Source organism: Lissotriton vulgaris, chromosome 1_1, assembly GCF_964263255.1.
Source record: "Lissotriton vulgaris chromosome 1_1, aLisVul1.2, whole genome shotgun sequence".
Taxonomy (NCBI): Eukaryota; Metazoa; Chordata; class Amphibia; order Caudata; family Salamandridae; genus Lissotriton; species Lissotriton vulgaris.
In genome coordinates this window covers 678,973,077-678,997,387 of record NC_141685.1, presented here as the reverse complement: position 1 = coordinate 678,997,387, position 24,311 = coordinate 678,973,077, and the positions used below count along the sequence as shown (strand labels likewise).

Here is a 24,311-nt window from a genome sequence, read left to right as displayed (position 1 = left end):
GCTGGTCTCCAAAATTAAGCTTCTCAGAACTTAGCAGTTCCTCTTCCTGCTGTTTCAACAAAGAATCTAGGCATTGGGTGTGATAACCTACTTTATTTTGCTGACCGCATTAATCATGTGTGGGCAACCTGTTTACTGATAATGCGGGCACTTTCCACTTCCAGTTATTCCTTTTTTGTCACAAAAAATAACGAACCTAGCACTGACTGTTCTCCAGAATTGATTATGTTAATGCTTCGCACCTGGGGCCCTCAGTATCTCCATCAATGGTTAAAGAATGTGCAGAAAACAGCTGCTGGACTGTTCTTGGTCTCCCTAAATCTTCTATTAAAACTCACCTTCAGGACTTACACTGGATTTTAGTACAGAAGTGCATTTTTTTTGCTTTACACGCAAAGTGATACAAAACTCTGGCCTTATCCATCTGAAGGAGAAATTCCTATCATCTAACCTGCCAAGCGCTCGCCCTTTCACTTCACGTCATCTTGTAAAGATCGGGAAGTGCTAATACTGCACCAGGGTCTTTCTCTTGTGTCAGCAAAACTGTGGAACTCACTTCCTGGTTATACTCGTAAAATTCCCCACTTCCTTCTTTTTTCGGAAATATATCAAGAAATGTCTATTTTCGCCTCCATAGTAGTCTTGCTCCTTTGCCACCTTTCTCTCCTGTTAGTAGATCTTAGGTTCATGCCAGCAACTTGTGCTCTGTAAATCTATATTCATTCGTCTAGTTTTATCAACGATGTTAGCTGCCTCCTCATTCACAAATAAGGCAGCCTAACCTTAAAATCTGTGATTAAATGTTGCAGTAGAAGTGTGCCCTCAAAATGTGGAGGGGCTGGGCACTAATGATCCCTTGTCCCCCTTCTGACTGGCCTATGCGCTATCCATGATTGAACCTGCAGTAGCCTCACTTCTCACGCTTTATCTTTGAGGCCACAAGCCCTAGCATTCTAACTGCTGTTGGCAGAAAAGCACACATTGGCTGACATGAACTGTCATGACCTGGGAGAGTTGATGGCTAGGATGGTCAACAAGGGGCCGAGCTCAGCAGCTCCATCTATGAAAGACCGGGCTGGAGTTTCACCTTCTATCACGCAGGGTCAGACTGGCCTGATCAGGCAGTGTGCTCAGGGATGTCTGAAAGGATAGTCTATGGGCTGTGTTTTTTTTGGCTGTTTGTGGGTCTGTCTTATGGCATGGTGGGACAGTTTTTAATATTGATTTCTCCGATATTACCACAAACATTGCCTGCAGTCTCACATACCTTGCAAAACACCTACGCAGCTTGTCTTTACAATATTAAAACTGCCCTAATTTGTAATGGTGCGCCACTATTTACCTATCTGATTCGCTAACAGGCCCACTTTAAATGTGCTGCCCGAATCTATTTCCTCTCCCGGTACCACCCGGTTCTCACATGATGCTTCTGGCATAGCTTCCTCGATAATTGTGAGGCAGCTGCACTACGGATTTCAGTCAAGGGCACAGGCCTCAAGCGACCTTCTCTTAAGAAATGTTTGACTCAAAACACCCATCCCGCGCCTCAGTGAGGCAACCCTGCCACAGGGCCCTCCAATTTCCACCCTCAGCCACGCCCTGGTCCCGGCGGTTGCGACACCGGACAACTCCCAGGATGGATTACACGAAAGTGAAACACACTCACGTTTAGTGAATTTACACTCTAAATACGGGTATGTGTACACATAATATAAACGAAGGTAGGCAAATACCTTGTGAATTCCGGGCCATTACATTTTTCTAGTTATAGTGATGATTGCTTGATTTGTCTAGGCAGTATTTTTCATTTCTGTAAATTCTCTTTTTTCATCAATACCCCCAACCACTGTTCATCGCCTTTCTATCAGCTGAGCGCATTTTCCTCTGTAACAAATGCTCAGTTTCTAAGTTGTAGGCGCACCTCTAAGAGAAGATGGGACCCATCTTCCTCTTTCTGGGTTTTTTCAAGCCCTTACTTGCCATGTTGTAATAGCTGCTTACCTAGCCTTTCTTTGCACATGTCTGAGAACAGCTTATTTGAAAAGAAGTGTTTCGCAGACTAGGACTGGAAAAAAATATAAGCCCTTTTCACTCTGTGCTCAGCTTTTATATGCGATCCTAGTGTCATTACGGTACCTACAAAACATGGCGGCGCCGTGCTCAAACAATGAAGCAGGGGGGGTCTGCGGCGCCCCGCAGGTACATCCATCGAGATGTTTTCTGGTAATGGTTGCTTACAATGCACGTTTTCTTTTCCGCAGGGTCTTATGTACTTAACGTTGCCGACATCCTCCCGAAGCCTCTAAGACTGTTGAGACAGCTGCTCGTCTGCATAGCTACAGTCAAAACAATACTTGTCCCGTACTTGCCAGCAGTGGCGGCACTAGCAATCTGGGAGGGGGAAGGGGTTCGCACACATTAGGCCACATATAAAACTGGTTAGGCCACCTGCGAAGGATATAGACATACGCATAAAATCTATATATACATATTTCCTTCGAATGTTTGAATGTGGCTTTGCGCGTATGTATGAATATATATCGATATATTTACATTTAGGTAAATACATTCACATACATAGTCTTGTTTAAAGAGTTTAAGGAAACAACACTGCTGTACAATTAAATGTGATCGGGGAAATTAATGTTTGTAGGTGTAGCAAGGGTGTGTTTTTCTGAATCTGCTCCTGGTGCGGCACAAAGGGATTGGGAGTTAGGACAAATAGAGCTAGGTCACGAGGCTCGATTTTGCCCCCTCCAGAGACACACTATTTGCCACCAGTGTTTTCCCCACCACTCTCGTGGATAAAAATACCTTATGATATTAATATTTATAGTATGAATTATACCGTTAGTGCAGTGCTCAATTTGCGCGGTTGGTTTCCGGTGCTCAGCACCGGCACTTAATTATCAACACCGGTGTTTTACATGAGCACCAGTTAAGGACATATTCCTGTATGGTAGGCAAGGGGAGATTATGTGATTTGCCCAGAATCTCAGGATGTTGTGCCGACACCAATACTCAAACCTGGTTCCCGAGCTCCAGAGCCATAGCTCTGGCCATTACGCTACATCCTTTCCCCACTTTCATGGTTAGTAGTTGGTTCTGCTTTAGGCGGCGCCAACAGGAGAAATGGGCAAGCTGCCTCCTGACAAGAGTCCCCGCACTTATCTTTTTTACAAAATAAATCTGCGCTAGTGTTGTGCCACAGTGCTTCCACACTTTGGGTGCCCTTTTCATATGGTTCCTGGGTTTCTTTACACCGGGGATGAATGGTTGTTGTTTGTGTGGTGTCTAGCTTAGTAATGGCTGGGGTTAGCTCCAGTGAAGTGAGTTTAATCCTGCTCGAGATGTGTGTATGAATTAATCTACCACTGAAATAGGCTGTGATAATGGTTGAAGGATGTCCAGAGAAAGCTCCCAACAGCCACCCACAAAGTGAGAAGATGGCAACAGAATATTCAATATAAATAATTTTCTAAAGAATGGGAACTGCAGTTGAAATCCACCAAAATTGCAGAACAACTGTTAGTTACATCACTTACCCTCTGAATCGCCCCTTGACATTGCAAGTTGTGACATAACAAGTCCTTTGACCCCAATGAATGGCCATTGTATGTTTTGAAATTGATCTGTATTGAAAAATGGAGACTGCAGGCTGGAAATACTGAGCAATATTGGAGACAAACAGCTTACTATTGAAGTTAGCAAAAGCCAAAAGAATAGTCACGGTAAGAAGGATATTATTTATCACAATAATTAATCAATGAGTGTCGCAAAGAATTCCACAAAGGGTTGCAAGCTGTAACATAGATTTATTAATTTCTCCCATTATCCTACCCTGCCACTCATCTTAGGTTAGACTAAGTCATTATGGGAAATTCTTTGCATTACCAAGATCCCAGAATCCTTACACAAATAAGTGAAGTTCGGACTGCATTTCTTAGACTCCGGCTGCAGTTTCTTAGAGTTTTCTCTGTCTCTGCCACATGCAGCCAATGAAGAGGGTCTTATTGGACATCGGGGTTGATAGCCCAACCCAGCATCAGCCTGTGATCCTAACTGGATCTCCGCATGATGTTTTCTCCTTAGCAGGCAAGCAAAGTTGACTCTTGCATATATGCAGTGCTGGTGCCCTCTCACATGTGGATCTATGCTAGCTTGTGTAAAGTGGTGGAGATCTGTACAGGAGCAGCCCGTGCAGGTAAGAGCGGTGGAACCAGGTGGGGGGAGGTGGGGATGTCGACAGACAACGACGAGGAAAAATTAATTATTTATTTAATGTTCCCTATCCTGGCCCATCCCTGCCCCACCGCTCTTACCGGCACGGTCCTCTCCCAGAAATGTAGGGTTGAAGGTTCAAATTACGGAAAGTGCTATTCAAAGTCTTGCAGCTGCGCACTATATAGCACAGTCCCTTACTGGACCCCGCATCAGCGCAGCGAGACTGGTAAGACAGCACAGTGAACAGAGGTGCAACCCAAAACTGATGTTCACAGGGCGAGCTGCCAAACCATGGCTGCTTGCACAAGTTATCGGACCATCCTGTTACTTGTTGAATCTGGAATTTGGAGTTTCATCGCCATCAATTAAATATTAACAGCCTAAGGACTAGGAAGAATACTGCAGGTAGTAGAACAGTGTATAGTGGTCTGGAGAGGTACCTCTTAGGTGGGGAAACCTCCTCCCTCATCTCAATGAAAAAACCGACAGCATTCAAAAATGTTTCAAAATGCTTTACAATTAAAGACAAAACCGATTGAAATGGGGACTAAAAACGCCTTCTTTAGTCATAACATTACTATAAAAAAGATTGTGTCACATGTTAATTAGAATGAAGATTTCAGGCCTTTCTCAAAAGGGGATGAGAAAGAAGATCAGAGAGCGAAAGAGATAGAAAGAATGGGGAGAGGTGAAATGGAAGGAGAGACAAAAAGGAAGATGGAGAGTTAAGGGAGTCACAAAGAGTGGGACGGGCAAAAAAGGAGGCATAATAGGAGGGCGAGAAAGGAGGAAAGAGGAGTGAGGAAATTAAAGCTACAAAAGAGGAGAGAGTGAGAGAAAGAATAATCGAAAGGAGGCAGAAGGAGGAAGAGACAAGAGGGAAAGAGGGAAGAGTAAGTGGAAAAGAAGGGGAGAATTACAGATTCGGAATAGGAAAGAGAAAGTGAAAAAATGACAGTGGAAAACAAAAGGGGAGTGGAGGAAGTCAATAAAGAGAGAGAAAGAGGGAAGGGAATAGTAAAATAAAGTTTGGAGTGAGGAGAGAAAGATAAAAGGACAACAGTCGGTGCCACAATGTTAGCTCCCTCCTGGTACAATATTCTAAAGGCTTGAACAAAAAGTGAGTGGTAATGGAGAATACTCCTATCCCCGAAGGAAGTACTTTAATCTGGAGTACAATCCGCCAGTGGAATTTCCTTCAACTTTGAGATAGTAAAGTAAATTAAATCCCACCAGTGATCCAAAGATTTGAATCACAGGAATATTATTTCGCAGAAATCTCTTTGCGTTTGAAGTTTTCTTCAGACATAGTTCCACTGAGCCTATCTCCTTTGTCAGTCCTTCTGAGTAACAGCTCTCATTAGACTCAAGGGTCTCTCACTTGTTCAGAAGTCTTGATTCTCAGGACAAGTTCTTTCAGTTGGTAAGCTACCACAAGCAGGCAGCCAATTCTCAGTTCCTTAGCAAGTCAATTTTCTTCGAGCAAGTTCCTGAAGCATGGAAGCTCTTCTCAGACGAAACAATGTCTATATGTTTTAGTGGACTCCAAAGGCAAAGACACATATCTCCTACTTCTGAGGACAAGTGATGGAGTTGGAAGTTTAAAACAGAGAATAGCACAGTTCTTTAGCAGGCTTCATTTTTCGAGGAAGGCTCCATTATTTCTCAGCTCAAATCAGGCTCCATCATTGCTTTGTCTCAATCATGGGTTGTTAAAGAGTTAACATATTTACTATTGTTGGATGTGGCCCTCTATACTTTTTTGCATTCACCCCTGCTATTTTTTGCTGGTCTCGTTTTTGTTGTCCTTAGGACTAGTGCTAAAGTGGTGGTGCTCTCACCCTAAAATATGGTGGAATTGGCATATACCCATTTGGCACATTCAATGTACTTGTAAGTCACTAGTAAAAAGATACTGCATGTACACACGGCCTATAGATTAAAATGATATTAGTGGGCCTACAGCACTTATTGTACCATCCACTGAAGTAGCCCTTTAAACGTGCCTCAGGCCTGCCATTGCAGCCTGTGTGTGCAGGCTAAACTGCCATTTCGACCTGACAAAATTAACTATCATCCCAGGCCCAAACATTCCTTTTTAATACATACACGTCACCCTTATGGTAGGCCTTGGACAGCCCAAAGGGCAGGGTGCAGTGTATTTGAAAAGTAGGACAGGTATCTTTCAGTTGTACATGTCCTGATAGTGAAAGAAGCTTACATTTGTTTTTCAATATTGCAAGCCCTACCGCCCCCCCCCCATGCCATAACATTGAAGTTGCCTCATTACATTTAATAATCTGTAACTTCCAAATGGAAATAGGTCATCTGTTCATATTTTGTGCCTTTGTAATTGTAATGAAAAATCCTCTTTAATGGTATAGTTATATTATACATTAAAAATTTTAAAATGTCACTTTTTGAAAGTTTGCATTTTCCTGCATTTACTATTTAGTGCCTGTAGCCTGTCTCTGGGTAACATGACTGGGTGCAGCTGACAATTGTGCTTTGTATATTCCTCCTAGACAGTCACTTGCATTAGAGAGATTAGGTGTGCCTGGTTGGGCCATCACAGACAGTATGGGAGGGCGAAACCGGGCACAGACCTACTTACACTTGAATAAACTACATCCTTCCTCCACTCAAAGGGCTGAATACCCCCTATATTTAGTCTGGAGCCAGGGCAGGGGAAGCAGGAACCTTTTCCACTGCAGAGGGAAACCTCTAGAAGCTTCTTCCACTTCAAAGGAAGCATCTGGTATACATATTGGACCTCAGATACCCAACTCTTCAGTACACTTCTCGACCTGCAGAAGACTCTGCTCTGTCAGAAAGGAGGATTGTTGTGCTTCTGAAAGTTCAGCCACTCAGCTGCACTGCTGCTTTGAGGGAATTCTGCCTGCTGTGCTGACCTGTTGTCTGCTGCCTTCTTGCACTGGTGAGAAGGACCTGCAACCTATACCTAGGGCTCCAGAGTGATTGCAAGAGCTAATCTCTCATAACAAGCACCTGGACTCTAAAACAGTGAGCTCAGCCCTGGCAAGTGGTGCCACCCCAAAAATAGAACCATTAAAAATAGGCCTGAAAGTGCTCCCCAGCCTATCTGTGAACCCAGCAGTACTGATGCATCTCCTCTACTGTGTGGTGTAACTCCAAGCATAATCAACGCATTACCTCTGTTGTGAGGATTCTTACTTGTTTGAGGAGAACAAGGGAACCCACATAGGTAGTTAAGGACCCTGGGTGTCAATATTAAATCATAACAATGGTCCTTAAAGAATCATTTAGAGCAAAAAAGGATAGAAATAGACCATAATAAGTACTATATTCCACGGTGTCCAGCCGGACACATAGTTTAATCAATTGAATGTTTCAACAATTTCGGAAGCAACCAACAATAAAGTGGGATACAATCCTGCATCAAGTACATAAGAACAAAGCGAACATACAAATAAACAATAAGATTTTCAGGCAAAAAGCAAAGGAAAAGGAAGCTTTGAGTAAATGAAAATACACAACAAGCTGTCCATAATAGTTATCACACCAATATAACACAATGGTTGTTTGCGTGAAAGTATTCCATAGGTCGGCGACGTTTCGATCTCCTTTAAAAGAATAATGGGATCATCATCAGGACGGTTTGATTAACATGCCTGAATATTAAAGTGCTGCCTGTAAAAAAGAAGACGGGGGAAAAATGCAGAAGGAACGTAGTAAGAAGGTGATCAGGCTTGTTTGAACTCCAACTAAAACCATCACGGACAGCCAGTCCTTGATGGTGACCTCCTATTGGACAAGGGTACACGGAAGTCTGTCTTGACCTGATCCTGGAAAGGGAAAGGTTATTGTAGACCTATTCAGAATCAGACATTTCCTCTGGCAGGCCCAAGGTGGTCTTCTCCTCCACCTCTTGGCCTTATGGGGGTTCTCTTTGTCTTCTTAGTTGCAAAAGAAAGTGATTAGCATGTGTGACATGCTGGGGACTACAGATACATGGTTGTGTAGGTAAATGTGTGCTCGCTATTTAGTGAACAGATGTAGAAAAGAGCAATTCTTTGGGGTTTCTAATATTAATGATGTCAAAAATAAAATTATACATGATGTCATTAAACAATGTCATCCATGATGTAATATGCAATGTCCTTTGTGACAAACTTCAGGTTTTCAGCAGTACATCAAAAGTGATATGGTTGTGTAACTCTCCTAAAACTGAAATTGGATTGTTCTTTCAAGGTTATTGTCATAGGTTGCTATTTTTATTTATGTTTTTGGGAAGTTTTATATAGCGCAAACTAGACCCGATAAATCGGGTATCAGAGCGCTTTACACAGCACCAGTTTCGTTAGACAAGGACACATTCATTTTTCTTAGGCACGGGGAAATTAAGTGATTTGCCCAGAATCACAGGATGTTGAGCGTCGAACCCGGGGGCATATTACCAACAACTAGCGATAATTTTTGTCTCTAACTTGCTTAGAGACAAAAATTATCGCCGCACATCGGCGATTTTTATCGCAGATAAACCTTGCTATTAACAAGGTTTATCGCAAATGCGATAAAAAACGGCCGAAATGCATGAATATCGCTGAAAAGTCAGCGATATTCATGCATTATCGAGCAAATGCTCTTAGCCATGTTATCCACCTCCCATTGGATAACATGGCTAAGAACTGCTCAGGGCAGGTGTTAGCTTTTGGAGATATTCCCGCTTAGCGCGAATATCTCCAAAAGTTGGTAATAGGAGATAGCGATGTTAGCGACTGTTTTCAGTCTCTAACATCTTGGCACGCCCACTTTGCATCTCATTAGTGATAAATATCACTGACATGCAAAGTGGGGCCCAAGATGGTCGCTATCTCCTACTAGCTGTCGCTAACTGGTGTTAGCGACAGCTTGGTAATAGGGAGATAATTTTATCTCCGCTTTCTTGGCTTTTAAAGCCAAAAAAGCGGAGATAAACCCCCTTGATAATATGCCCCCCGGTTCTCCAGCTTCGACATCAGACCGCTCTAGCCGCAAGGCTACATCCTCTCCCCTATAATGAATCTTATGAATCTACCTAGTAACGAGAGCATGCACAAATAGCAAAACATGATTTACTCATATTCGCACCAACCTCAAAGCTCTGCTTAAATTCACTGCGACTCGTGGAAGGTTATTTTCTGTCATTTTCGAATACCAAAAAACCATAGTTTTTAGTGGCCACAGGAGTAGTCCAAGAAACCTTCAGAAATAGAACTTTTTACAAGCCGATATTTTAGTATGCATGCAGAGTCTGCCCAAATGATTTTTTCTGCAGTGCATTCAATGTGATTAACACCCCCACATCCACCCACATGCAGACTAATTCCATGTTTTATGTTTTTTAGACTCGATCAAGAAATTGAAGACCTTGAAAGGCAAGAGCTGCAAATATCCGCTAAGGAAGTAAGGGTCCTGAAAAAGCTTAAATCCGTGGAGAGGACTTCAGAAGATATAATCAGGGTAAAGTGAAATCTGACTTCTGTTTTCCTATAAAAAAATTTTGTTGTGGTTTTTCTAAAATGCCTCTGTTACAACAACACATAGCATAGGAGCTATCTGCAATGTAAAAAAAAATTAACTTTATTACATGCACGCGCACTCACTGCAGATATCTTATAATAGAATTTCTTACATTTAGTTAAAATTCCATTTAAATATATCAATCGTGCATGCACACAGTGGCATTTCTGGGACCAACAGAAAAAAAAACTCTTTCAAAGCCAATAGTTTTGGTATTCGGTAGTAATGGCGAAAGGAGAAGAGGCAAGTAGAAAGTAGGAGGCCATCCCTAAGGGTCTAGATGAAATGTAGTCAATGATTTGCTTGCACATGAAAGCAGAATGTCTTCCATGTTAAGCATGCTATGCTTTGCGGGGGTTCTTAAACTCAATAGGAGTAGGAACCAGGATCCAGTGGAGAGACCTCAGCGTGCGAGTTATTTGGTCAGAGTACCCCAGGCCTTGGAAAACCCTAAAAGATACCTGCAGTCTCTAGACTGTGCACTAAATGTTTAGGTAAATCTAGTGCTTTACGTTGATAAGAGAACAAGTGGATTATGTGATTGAACTGTCTAATTTAGAAGAAAGTATTTTTTCTGTTACCTTTGCAGGAGCTATAGTGAAGCATATACAATTAATTGTTTCGGCCTAACTAAAAAATGTAAATAACTGCATATTCTTTTTTATTACTCTTCTTGCAGGCTGTGAAGGCAGATGTTCGAGAAGGTATGTTTCGGTGCCTCCTTATTTTGTATTCAGTTTTCTGCTGTCTGAGAAACTTGTCCTTCTTTTAACTGCCTTCATAACCATAATTACTGTACAGTCCAGCACCAGTTTCGCTCTTTTGCATGAAAGTGGGCGAACCCTGGCTTGCTCCTTGAGACACCTGGCACTGCCTTTGTGACCCTTGGCCTCAGATGTGACAAAATCAGTGCAAGGAAAACAGAGATAGCTCATCCTTAACGACGTCCATTGGGGTTCCATTTTCTTGTTTTCTGTCAGTTTTCTTATTACTCTGATAGTGAATAATAATATTCACTATTAGTGTAATAAAAATGGAGTACCATTAGTTGGAGCATGACATTTACTGGCAGCTGAGGTTAGTAAAAAATGCTTTGAAATGTATGTCGTGTGCACATTTGTGGCGGGTGTTTATATGAGAGAGAGTGTGTGTATGTGTAAGCATGTATGTGCGAGTGAAAGTGAAGGTCAAAGAGTGTGCGATGTCACTTCTGCTACTCCTGGTACTTTTGTGAATTGACGTCCATGCTTTTCTGTAGGCTTATCTTTTGTTCTAGTATTTCCTGGTCATGCAGTAAATTTACCATTTAACCGATTACAATTTAGAATGTGCTACATCTGCAGTGGATGAGGGAGATTAATTATTTCAAAGGGCTTTCACAAGCAATTTTCACAGGCAGAATGAGTACTTGTGTGATCGCGTTTAAGAGCTCCATGGGTTAGTTGAAAATGTATGCATAAACAAACAATCCTTTGGATACTAGATTCTTCAAATTTACAGGGCCGATCCTTCAAAATATGAGAATGTGCAGATATGCATTTCAAATCACTACCAACATGATTGAGCAAATGTCCACCAGTTTCAAGGATGACAGGATTAAAGATAGTTTTCATGTGCACTTGCAATGTAGGCAGAGCTCCATTCACCTTAGGTCCGTCTGTTGCCAAGGTCTTTTTAGTCTGTTCATGGTCTGCTAAGTTGGTTGTTTTCTGAATACTAAGGGCCTCATTACGAGGTTGGTGGTCCTACCACCGTAGGACCACGTCTGCCCCCATCAACAGCCGACGGTGCTGGCAGACCAAAGACCGCCATATTGCGTGTTGACCATGAGGCCAGCGGTGTGGAGGCGGGGATCTTGCAGCAGTGGTGAGTATTTTTCTAAAAATATATCGATGCCTGTGAGTGCATTTCGATTACATATGTGGTGGATGCACACAAATGCATGATATATGTGGAAAAATACCTACATACCCATTAGCAAGGTTCAGCCCATATGTGGGCAGTCTTGGCAATGGGTATATGAAACAAAAAAATGTCACCTGTATATCACCGCCCACAGGGTCATAATCCTCAGGGTGAAGATCCTGTTGTGAAGGGGGGATCCGGAGAAAGGGATCCACACACGGAATCTGCCTGGAATAAGTACCCCAAATCCTTCGTCAGACCGCTGCAGTCGACTTGTGGATCAGGCTACTCGAAATATGGACGGTGTTGCAGCTCCCCTGTACTGCCGTATGGTGGCTGCCTTTCCCCAACTGCGAACTGGGTGGTTGGTGGTCTGCTGGTGGTCCAGCACAGTCTTCACACAGCTGATCCGACCAACTTGTTATACAGTGTCAAGACTGAGAGACAACCGGCTGCAATGCACTTGATTGGCTTGAGAATTTAGATACATATTTCCAATGGTTGCAGGTGCAGGGGTGACCAAGCAGGACCTCTGACATCTGGTCAGGGACCTGCCCTCTCCCCCAGCAGCTCCGCTGGTGTGCCGCTGCCGTAGACAGAGACCTGGTAGGTGTTCGAGCCTGCCTCTGCTCGTATCCTGTCTGCCTTGTTGTGCCCATTTTTGCCTGGTGTCTTCCTCTGTCTCACTGTATTTTCTGTGCTTGAGCCCGCAGTATTCTGCCTGTGCCCGTAGTATTGTTAATTTTTCTGTGCCTGTGCCCGTAGTACTGTTAATTTTTCTGTGTCAATGCCCGTAGTATTGTTAATTTTCAGTGCCTTTCCTGCCTGTTTACTCGCTCGTTTGCTTTTTCCAGCCACTGCTCCCCCACGGTACCGCCCCCTGCCGTTCCCATTACCGCCTCCCAGCAGAGCTTCCCTCCCCTTCCCTATTTAATGGTGGCCGCGCAGCGGACGCAGGAATGGGCACACCGCCAGGGTGCCAAAGGCAAGCCAATCTGCGCCTGTCAATGACCCAACAGCGACCAGCACCAGGGACCCTGGATCTCCAACCACTCACTGCTATGGCTTTACTGCCCACCCCTCCTCACACTCAACCTCGGAAGAAACACCCGCTGCCAACTATCCACGCCGAACACCAACCACAGTCAATTCTCCTGCTGCCAGACCTTCACCACCCTCTGCACTCCCTCGGGCACCGCCCCCATGCCGGTCGCCAACACCACGAAGCCCTGAAGTGCTTCCTCCTCAACGTACGCTCCTTGCAAAGACACATCGTAGAGATCTGGAACCTTCTCAACACCCTCTCGCCAGACGTCACCTTCTTTACCGAAACCTGGACCAACGCCTCTTCAGCCTCGACATCACAACCGCAATCCCTCACAGATACATGATCCAGAGGAAGGACTGCTCCAACTACCCAGAAGGAGGACTCGCCTTCGCACACAAAAGCTTCCTCCAACTCTCCACTATGAGTGGCTCCTTTTTCACCACCGAACCCCTCCACTTAAAGATCCAGACCAGCCCTAGAACCACACTGTGCAGCAACCTCACCTACAGACCCCCGGACCTCACACCTTCATTGGCCATTATCATCGCCGACCTCATTGCACCCCATGCCATTGCCTTCGTGGACTACATACTAATCGCAGACCTGAACTTCCACCTCGACAACCCCAGCAACCCCAACTCCTCCACCCTCCTGAACAACCTCACCAACATCAGACTGAAACAGATAATCACCATGCCACCCACAAGGTAGGACACACCAGCGACCCCATCTTCGCACCAGGAAACAACATCCGTTTCAGCCACACCACGCAACCCCCATAGACAGACCACCATCGAATACACTTCCTTGTCAACAAACCCTCACAGCCCAAACCTGCCCCCGCCCTCCACAAAGAAACTGGAGAAAAGTCCCTGAAGAGCAGCTGAACTCCACCCTCAACCGCGACACCCCACCACCACCTCGACTGACGCCAACCTCGCAGCTAAAGAACTCCACAGATGGATCTCCAGCTGCGCAGACGAGCTTGCACCCCTAGGTAACCCCAACACCAACAGAGACCGCCCCAGGAAGGCCACCTGGTTCACCACCAACCTCCAAGAATCCTGACGCACCTGCATATGTCTTGACAAGACCTGGAGAAACAGCAAAACGTCAGAAGACTGCACCACCTACTAGAACGCCATGACAGAATACCACCAACTCATCAGAATCACCAAAAAGACCTTCATCCAGAACAAGATCCTCGCAAACTCCAGCAACTCCAAGGAACGTTTCAGCGTCATCCAGGAATTCACCAAGCCCCCGCGAAACCATGGCCATCACCTGATCCTAGGACCTCTGCAACAAGCTTGGATCCTATTTCCATCTAAAAATCAAGGGCCTCTACGACAACTTCAACGACCAGACACTTGCCTCCGAAACCACCTCCCACTCCAGCAGCATCATCCAGCCCACCATCTCCTCCTGACCCCAGTCAACACCGAAGACACCACCTCCACCATGTATGGCATCCACTCAGGAGTCCCCACGGATCCCTGCCCCCTGAACATCTTCCACAAAGCCACCACCGCCATCTCTCCGGAACTACGACGCACCATCAACGCCACCTTCAAGACCAGCATCCTTTCGGATGTCTGGCAACACGCAGAAGTCAGATCCCTTCTCAAGAAACCCTCAGCAGATCCCACGGACCTCACGAACTACCATCCCTTCTCCCTCGTCCCCTTAATGGCCAAAGTCACAGAGAAGACCATCAACGCCCAACTAAAATTCATCGACGAAAACGCCATCCTCGACCCCTCTCAATCCGGATTCCACAGCAACTATAGCACTGAGACCGCAGTACTCACTGCCACAGATGACATCCGCACCCTCCTTGACCAAGGACATACCGCAGCTCTTATCCTACTCGAATACTCTGCAGCATTCAACACTGTCTCCCACCGCCAGACTCCACGACTCCGCCATACGGGGAACCGCCTTCGACTGGCTCCACTTTTTCCTCACCAGCATCCCTTGAGACAAACTCATCACCCAACACCTTCGGAACCTCCACTGGCTCCCCGTTGAGAAGAGAATAACATTCAAGATACTCACCCAAGCCTACAAATGCCTCCACAACTCCAGACCCCAATACCTCAACGTGAGAATCTCCTTCCACATACCCAAGAGAAACCTCCGATCCGCCAACCTCTCCAACAGCCACGCATCCGCAGAGCCAGAACAGGTGAAAGAGCCTTCTCTTACACCGCGGCTAAGACCTGGAATGAGATTCCGATCGACTTCAGACACGCACACCTCCGTCAAATTCTTCAGGAAGACACTCAAGACCTGGCTCTTCCACTGAACGGAGGGGCTCCCCCCCCCCCCCCCCCCCCCCCACAGTGCCTTGAGACCCTCACGGGTGAGTAGCACGCTTTACAATCCCTTATTGATTGATTGATTGATTGATTGGACCATCAAGCTCACCGTGCTCGGTCCGCCACGCCGATGCGGCAGTCCAATGACCGTCAAACTCTTAATAAGACCCTTAATGCCGATCCACATGGTTCAGGGCAAGAATCATTATGTGTAAATAAACTGCCCTTCCTATTTATTATGTAAGTGAATAGAGAAAACTGAAAAATGTGTTAAAAACACTATCTGACCAAATGTTCACAAATTAGCCTTACTCTGTTACCTTCGATAGCTTGTAGTATCTACATCTGTCCATTCATTGAACCCTGCTTGCTCCCTCCACATCACCTCCATTCCCTTCATGATGGTGAGTGAGAAACGATGCTATTCTTTACATCTTCCACATTTCAGTTCATCATGCTCCCACTCTTTCCTAAAGGGTTAACTATATTCAGTTGTTTGTATTCCTTTGACTACAGTGATCAAAATTAAACGATATTTTAGCACAAATATATTTATCATATTTAATAATACAATTAAGTGCCACTTCTAATAGTTGCTATATACAGTGACATAGTGTGATCCGTAAGAAAAGATAACAGATTGTGCATAACATGAAGAACACATGATGGTAGATAAGACTTGATTGATTATTTAAAAATGCCTACAGTACAAACAAACAACATATAGAAATGTATAGATATGTACTTCCTTACATATAGTGGGTGTGTACGGGGTAGAGGGTCTGGAAAAAAGCTGGACATGCTAGTGCTAGGAAATGTTATTTGAGCTCTCTTTCAAATATATCAATGGAAGGAGTAGCTTTGAATGAATTGGGATGATGTTTCAAACAAGAAGGCCAAAAGGAACTGAAGTGAACCTAGTAGAGGGAGCGTCAGAGTGATTGAGTAACCTAAGGAGGTGGAAGCAGGTTGTGTGTGCTGGAATGCCACCTGTGCAGAGGGGAAAGATTAGTGGGGAAAGATGTATCTAGGAAATAGATGATCTTGAATATTACAGAACTCAGTGCCAGCCAGTTTCTAACATCCAGAAATGTCCAGAAATGTTACACATTAACATTTAACATTGTAATGGTGGAAGAGTGTGTTGTGTGGCCCTTCTTGGAAAGATGCTATGGGAAAACCAAAGAAGGAAATGATGTGCCCTGGGGATATATTGTAGTATGAGCACAGGTGATCCCCAAGTATGGAGCCTTGAGGAACACCACTTCACAGAGGGGTTGGTGGAAAGAGCAACAGAAGACTGAAAACGAAAAATAAAAAAGACGTATAAGAACAAGAGGTTTTGTCCATGATGCTAAAGTATGCAAGAGCCAGGACTATGTTAGAGTGGTAAACAGTATCAATGATGCTGAGAAGAGTTGGAAATGAGAAGAGAGAATAGGGTATTTTGGTGCGTGAAGATCATTAAATTGAGACATGTCTTCGGGATGTTTCCACAAAGTGGAATTTACAGAGGCCACATTTCGGAGAGCCTCATTTCTAGTGCATTATATCCTATGGCACTTGTAAAGAGGCAACACTGTCATGTCTGCAAAATTCTAAATCAGGCTACAAATTAGGGTTATTGAGCTAGACACTTCACATGCAAGAGTGGGACTAGGGATACAGGGACACATGTATTTATTTTATTTTATCGTTTTATAAAGGGCCTGGTTACACCAACGGTTTGTCCCTTCGCTAATCTGGACTTCTGTGTGGCACAAGCGAGGAAGCTTGACTGTCTAAGAGTCCACAGAAATAAGGAGGCTCTAAGTATTCTCAGAATAAACTGCAGAGTTCAATAGGTCCAAAGTTGGGCATTCTAATTAGCAATAAGCGGTATGAAGAATTCATGAATATTTTGAGAAAGGCCCATATGAGATTTCCTTTGGGTTTGTAATGCAGCTAAATATGTAGGATTCATTTTGCCTCATGAATAGCAGTTGCTTCATATAGTTTTAGAAGGATGCAATGATGCAACCTGTTGTTCTTGTTTTTAAATGTAACCTTAATTGGGCCTACTCATAAGGCATTTTGGAATATGTAAAGTAGTACTCCTGTTATACCACTTCTTAAACGTAAGTGGTTCATCTAAATGTTCTAATTGTCAATATTAACACTTCATGTTTATATGGTTCTTGTATGAGAAGGGGGCAACCCTTGAGGTCAGCAATTGAGACTCTTATTTACATCCCTATCTCAGTTGGGCCCAAGTCATGGTCTACGTTTTCTAAGAAAATCAGTGCCCACTGAGAAGTTTTGTTGCATGGAAGATGTCGCTCATTGTATAATTTCACAAAAAATGAAAATAAACTGAATAAACTCTGTCTCTCTGCTTTTTGTTTTCTCAGAGTCTGTGAATTACATATATTCCAATATACCTGACCTTCCCAGGTCCTACAGACCTTCCATGCATAAGAGGGTAGCACATAAAGAAGAACACGACGATGAGCAAAATAGGAAAGGTACTGTTCATACTAATGATGACATTTTCTAGATTTTCTTTAAACAATATGTTTCAAGAGAACTATATGTGGTTCAGCAAGATATAATTAGAATACATTTAGATATATTGAGGAGTTTCAGGGTTACTGTTGTATTCTTCTTAGCGGCCTGCAGCACAAATGAAGTGAAAACATTAGGATTAGTTATATTTACCAGTTATAGTTTGCACTAACTATATTGGCAGTGGTATTCAATGTAAGTTTATAGTTTATTGCAAATTACGTAAAATCATGAAGCAAAAAAGAAAAAACAAACAACATCAAGCTATTCATATAATCAAGAATGTAATGCATGGGGGGCGTGGCCGGGCACCAGTGAAGATGGCTGCCTTGAAGGGGAGCTCCGCTGAGAACAAGTCCTTTCCCCCTTGCCATCCGTCCTTTATCCGCCCCAAGGTGCACCCTAACTCGCTCCCGTAGGAGCCCTAGAGACCCACTACCGGCGACAGCAACTTTGGGGGCTAGCCGCGCCTCTGTCGCAGAGGGGAAGTTCACGCAAGGCGGGGCCCGGCCAGCGCGCGGAGGCGCAGGAACCGACAGTCGGCCGTGCTGCCCACGAGAGCTCCCAGCTTGAGGCCTGCCCGCGAGTGGACGGCGGGCGCCGAGGGCCTGCTCGGCGGTGGTGCCCAAGAGACATTGTCGACGCAGGGGGTCCACGAGGGACAGTGGACCCCTGGGAACCTTCTTGACCCTGTAGGGGGCCAGACTGCGGCCTGGTGGCAGCTGCGCTGTTCCGGCGGTGGGGGAGGCGCTACCCCCGGAGGGACGAACTGTGGGCCTGAGTTGCCAGAAAAGGAGACGGGGGTCTCACACCAGTGGAGCCGGGCTTGGAGGACGCAGATGCACCACACCAACAACAAGACCTGTACCCACAGGACGGCACCGGTAGGCAAGGCAAGCGCCCCGGGCACAGAGGCATAAACGAGGGCAACGACCGGCGCACCCACACAATCACAATACACTGCCTGGTCGGAGTGGGCACACTGCAGCGGATGGGCCCTGCCCTTGTAGTGCGGAGGTGCTGGCCTGCGATGGGACAGTGGTAAACTATACAGGGTGGGAAATATGGCCTGGGTGCCGAAGGCTGCAGGAGGGCCGGGGAGTGGTGGAGGCGGTGCAGATAGCCTTGGCCTAGATCGAACAGCCCGGGACGACACAGGTCGTGAAGGACTCGGATACCCGAATGGGTGGGACACTCAAGACGCGACGGAACTGACGCATTCAACTCTACAGCCGCACCTAGGTAGGCCAGAGCTGAAAACAGGGAAGCACACCCCCCTGGGAACAGAGAGGGGGGGTCGCCTGGGAAGTAGGTTCCGGCCGCTTTGCGGCACTTACGCTGCCCTGAGAGGGTTGAGGCCCGTGGTACGAACCTCGGCACGCAGGTGCTGCCACCATGAGGCCTAAATCAACTACGGCTCCCCAGGCCAACAAGTTGGACAAGTATGCGGTCCCGGTGGGACAGGGCCAAGCCGGCAAAGTACCTGAAGATCCTGCAGGTCCGAAGGAGCCGTCCCTGGCCTCCATAATGTCAGCGATACAAACGTTGGGCACTAACCTGGAGACGAAAATGGACAAAATATCTATTGAGGTCAACCTACTCCGAACGAACCTGGCCAAGACCACAGAAAAAGCAAAGGCGAATGAGTCAGACATTCGAGAGTTACAGGCCTCCTCAAAAACGATGGAACAATGGGTCAATGAACTGGTCTGCCAACACAAACAGACGGCCCTCAAGCTGGAAGATCAGGAAGGAGAGCATGCAGGAGCAGCATACGCGTGGTGAGAGTGCCGGAAGGAATGGAGGGGCCTAGTGTTGAGCTCTTCCTGGAGGACCTCATTCTTGCCCACCTCAAGCCCAAGCATCTGTCTAGAATGTTGACGATTGAACGGACCCACCCGCAGCTGTCCCAAAACCCAAACCGGGTGCGCCGCCAAGGACAATTATCGCTAAGCTCCTGAATTACAGGGATAGAGACGCTATCCTACAGACGGCAAGACAGATGGGGGACCTGAAACACGAGAACGCCATCATTCGTTTCTTCCCCGACTTAACGCTTCAGGTCCAGCGGGAGAGGCGTTCATTCGCAGACGTGAAGGCAGCACTCCGAGAGCGGGGTCTAAAATACATGATATTCTTCCCAGCCAAACTGAAGGTCATCGAGGGGGGAAGTCCCTGTTTTTCGCTACACTGTTGGACGTGCAGGACTGGCTGGAGAGGGAGTCGTCGCAGCAGCGAGTTCGAGCAGTGGCTGAAAGCTGGAGCGATAACCAGGCGGCATCGCCGGGATCCGTGGCTGGAAGGTCAGAAGCAGACGCCCAGAGTCAGCGCTCCTGGCGATCGGGGTCGGCCAGCCCAAAGGGGTCTCTTCGGGATGCTGTTGGTGATTAGAGACTACTGACATGTGCACCAGACCTCTACGAACAGTAAGCTAAAATGTCATGAGACCATAGACTTGAGGCCTGTCCTATACGGGCTGCCTTGATACTTTGAGGGGAGAGGCACTCTGAACTGCTGTGACTATGATCCACTAATTAGGGATGTGCACTTGGGTGTAAGATGTATTTGAATCGGGGGGGGGTGGACTTGGGCGATGGCTGAAGCTGGGTCCGGTGCACTCTTTCCCCCCCTAAAGGAGTTCTTTGGGGGGGGGGGTCTCCTCACTCCCGGTTTGGGTTTGGGCGAAAGGCGCTCTGCTAATTGGGGATGCCGGTAGTTTGAAACCTACGGAGCAGAGAAGCAGGGAGGGGGGTAGGGAGGGCAACTGTCATGTTGGGGAAAGGGGGAGTTGGGGGGAAGGTGTTGAGGGGTGGGGGTTGGTTGGGGACACGGGGGAATGTTTCAAATGGTCACACCAGGATTACACAGACATACGTATGCATAGCACCAGGAACCTAGGGGCTGTTTTTGTGGTTAACAGTGTTAGTTACTATGAGGTGGGATAAAAGTCTCAAGATTTTGAGCAGGAACGTCAACGGGCTGAGGGATAAGCTCAAGAGGACTATTGTGCTGCAAGTTGTTAAACGTCACCTCCCAGATGTTGTACTCTTGCAGGAGACCCACTTGTTGGGAAACACGTGTCAAGCGCTGAATAGATAGGGATACACTCTGGCAATACATGCCAGCTTCACCTCGGGGTGTAGGAATCCTTCTGCGCCGTAACTTTCCCCTAGTCATTGATCACACAGACTCTGACCCTCTTGGGGGTTATGCTGCTATCTCAGGAAAATGGGAGAGTCGTAGAATAAACCTAGTCACGACTTACATCCCACCTGGGATTCAAACACAATCATATCAAGATCTGGACAAGCTACTCCTTTCCCTTCTGGAAGGGCAACTTCTAGTGGGGGGTGACTTTAATGCCGTGGTCTCTGGGAACGTTGATAGACATCCACCCAGGGACATACCAACGGGGCACATGTGGCTAGCTGATTTCCTCGAGACATTTGGCCTTACTTATCTCTGGCGTCTTCGACACCCAACGGACAAACAATACACTTTCTTTTCTGGCCCACACCGCTCCTTCTCACGCATAGATTACATATTAGCACCCATGCAACAGGAGACCACCATACAGGAAGCCACACACTTAGCAAGGGGTATTTCGGACCACTCCCCGCTGCTGGCCCATATTACAAATGGGGACAGGCAGGAAGGGTGTGCAGCGCCAATCAATGCCTGGTACGTAATGAGGACACGAGGAAGGCACTGACTATCTCGATTGACCGATACTTTGAGAATAATGACGGTACGGTAGACTCATCAGTAGTCCTGTGGGAGGCCTTCAAAACTGTGCATAGGGGTGAGGCTCTTTCGGTGATCTCTGGCCGCCGCAAAGAACGTGAAGCGCAAATGGTCAATATGGAGAGGGATCTCCTTGAACTGGAAGAATCGGTGCAGAATGCTGACGATCCAGGGGTAGTCCACCAGATGCAACTTAAAGCTGTGGAATATAAGGCCTTGGACACGGATGCCGCCAAAAATATAGCGAGAGACAGGGAGGGCAGAGTATATGACCAAGGAGACAAGGCAGGCAGGCTTATCGCCTGGCTGGATAAAAAGCAACAGGCGCAGAGTGGTGGCGGAGCTCAGGGCTGTATCAGGAGCAATTGTCACGGAACCCGTGAGATAGTCACGGAATTTGCGTTGCACTACCAGAACGTCTATAGTAGAGGGTCTGACCGACCGGAGGAGGATTCTATTCCTTTGTTAACTAACATCCGTCTACCCACCCTCTCGGAGGCAGAACGGGAGACCTTGGAGGCGCCGCTCACCGCTGAAGAACTGGACCGGGCTATAAGGGATCTTCGGCCGGGAAAAGGCCTAGGGCCTTATGAACTGACGATCGAGTTATACAAGCTCAAACCTTAGCCCGTATCTAAAATGTATGTTTGAGGAGAGCAGGGAGAGGGGTATTCTTCTGCGGGATCAACGTATAGCCACAATTGTGGCCATCCCTAAGGAAGGGAAACCGAAAGACATTTGTGCCTCTTATAGGCCCATATCTCTGCTAAACGCAGAGCCCAAGATCCTTACCAAGGTCCTGGCCAACTGGCTCAAACCAATCCTATCCACACTGGTCCACCCGGACCAATCGGGCTTCATGCCCCATCTCAACACTGCGCTCAATATCCGTCGTCTACATGGAGTCCTGGGGCTCTGTCACACTCTTGAGGAAGATGCGGTTGTGGTGTCACTTGACGACGCAATGGCGTTTAACACGCTTGAATGGCCCTATATGATGGTAGTCCTTCAGAAACTGGGCTTCGGCCCTGGCTTCATTGGGTGGTGTCTCCTCTATTCTGAATCCTTGGCCCAGGTGACGGTTAATAATAAGACCTCCGAGGTTTTTGCTTTAGAGAGAGGTACACTACAGAGGTGCCCCCTCTCACCTTTGCTTTTTGCCCTGTCTCTGAAACCACTCGCTGCCTGGATCAGACAAGACCTCTCCCTGAAGGGGATCCGGTGGGCTGATGGATGGGAGGACAGGATTTCGCAACAGTCAAAGGCCTCGGCCCAAAGCTCAAGGGAGCCATATTGTGTTTAGTCATCAATGGAGAGCACACCTCTTGGAAGATGCACCTGCGTGCCGGTTCTGGCATCGAGGCATTTGACTGTTGTGTGGCGGCCTTCTCTTCCACCCCTAACGATCTTTCTCTACTGATGAGGGAAGTTATCCCGAAACCCGAGACATGTCTCGGGCGATATCCTAAAATCCGGGACATGTATCGGGTCTAGAGATTCATCAGTCCTACAAGTACCGACTTGCACCCACCTGGGTGATCCACTAAAGAACTGCAAGTACCAGAGTCCCGAGGGGTGATCCGGAGGAGGGGCTAGCGGTGTGCTCTCCATTGATGACTAAGCCTTGGACATTTTCACTAGCTTCGGAAGAAACTCGGGGTATGTCCTGCATGGAGATCCTCCGGCGGTTCCGCGGAACTGCCCGATTGAGGTGGCCACTGATGGGTTCAGATACCTGGGGATTTACATCTCCAAAGATAAGGCCACTATTATTATTATTATTAAACAGTTTTGTATCGCGCGTGGTTACCCTGGAGCATCCCAGCGCTTCACCAAACAGAGTAGCAATAAAAGACAGAAAAGAGGCACAGCAGGTTAGCAGAAGAGAAAAGTTTTCAGTTGTTTACGAAAACGTAGGAGACATGGCTCCGAGCGTAGACCTAGGGGGAGTGAGTTCCAAAGGGTTGCAACCTTTACGGAGAATCTCCTCCCTCCTGATCGGGCCTTTTTGACCCTGGGGACCATGATTAAATGTTGTTGGTCAGAGCGTAGAGTTCTGCTTGCTTTATACGGGGTCACCATCTTTTGGAGGGCAGGAGGGCCTTTGCCTTGCAAGATTTTATGTACAAGGCAGAGAGATTTAAATTTAACCCTTTCTCGCACTGGCAACCAGTGCAGCGCCCTCAATGCGGGTTTGGACGATCGTGACATGGGGATGTTGTAAAGCATTCGTGCCGCCGCATTCTGAACTTGTTGAAGTTTGTTCAGAGTGATCTCAGGGGCACCCAGGTAGATTGCATTACTGAAATCTAATCTGGATATGATCAGTCCCTGCATCAAAAGCTTCCGAGATAGGAATGGAATCAGAGGCAGCACTTTACGCACTGATCGGAGAAGGCCAAAACAGACACCAGCTAGTTTGGAAGCCTGGGTCCTGAAGGAGAGATCTTGCTCTAGCCAAATACCCAGGCTCTTAATCTCGGCCTTGGGTTTGGGGGGGGGTCCCAGGCAGCTAGGCCAAGCCGAGCAGGGGAGTGAGGGATTTTTCATTCCCATCTGCATTATCTCAGTTTTTGAGCCATTCAGCTTTAGTGCTGAATCCCCCATCCAAGAGTGGACTTTGGATAGGCAGGAATGTAGCACCTGGGAATTATCTGTGGCCTGGGAGAGGGCGTACACCAGCTGGGTGTCGTCGGCATAGCTCACGATCTTGATGTTAAATGGAGCCACCACATCCTCCAGGGGGGCCATGTACACATTAAATAATGTGGGACTCAGAGAGGAGCCCTGAGGCACACCACAATGGAGGTGGGTGGATGCCAATCGTGCGCCCCCTTCCCAGACCTGGAAGGTCCGTTCGCTGAGGAAGGACCTTAGCCATTTCAACGCTGTCCCCCTCACTCCGGCATCTGACAGTCGCTGAAGTAACACTCGATGGTTGACAGTGTCGAACGCTGCACTGAGGTCCAGGAGGATCACTG

General features: G+C 46.7%; 1 protein-coding gene across 1 annotated transcript in view; it reads left to right on the top strand.

Moving 5' to 3' along the window:
• PALMD (palmdelphin) overlaps nucleotides 1-24,311 on the top strand; it is a 217,153-nt gene that overhangs the window by 155,796 nt on the left and 37,046 nt on the right. Inside the window, exons 4-6 of the mRNA XM_086954644.1 lie at nucleotides 9,594-9,708; nucleotides 10,448-10,472; nucleotides 17,433-17,546. Coding sequence (XP_086810770.1) covers nucleotides 9,594-9,708; nucleotides 10,448-10,472; nucleotides 17,433-17,546 — 254 coding nt within the window. The remainder of the gene's footprint in view (nucleotides 1-9,593; nucleotides 9,709-10,447; nucleotides 10,473-17,432; nucleotides 17,547-24,311) is intronic.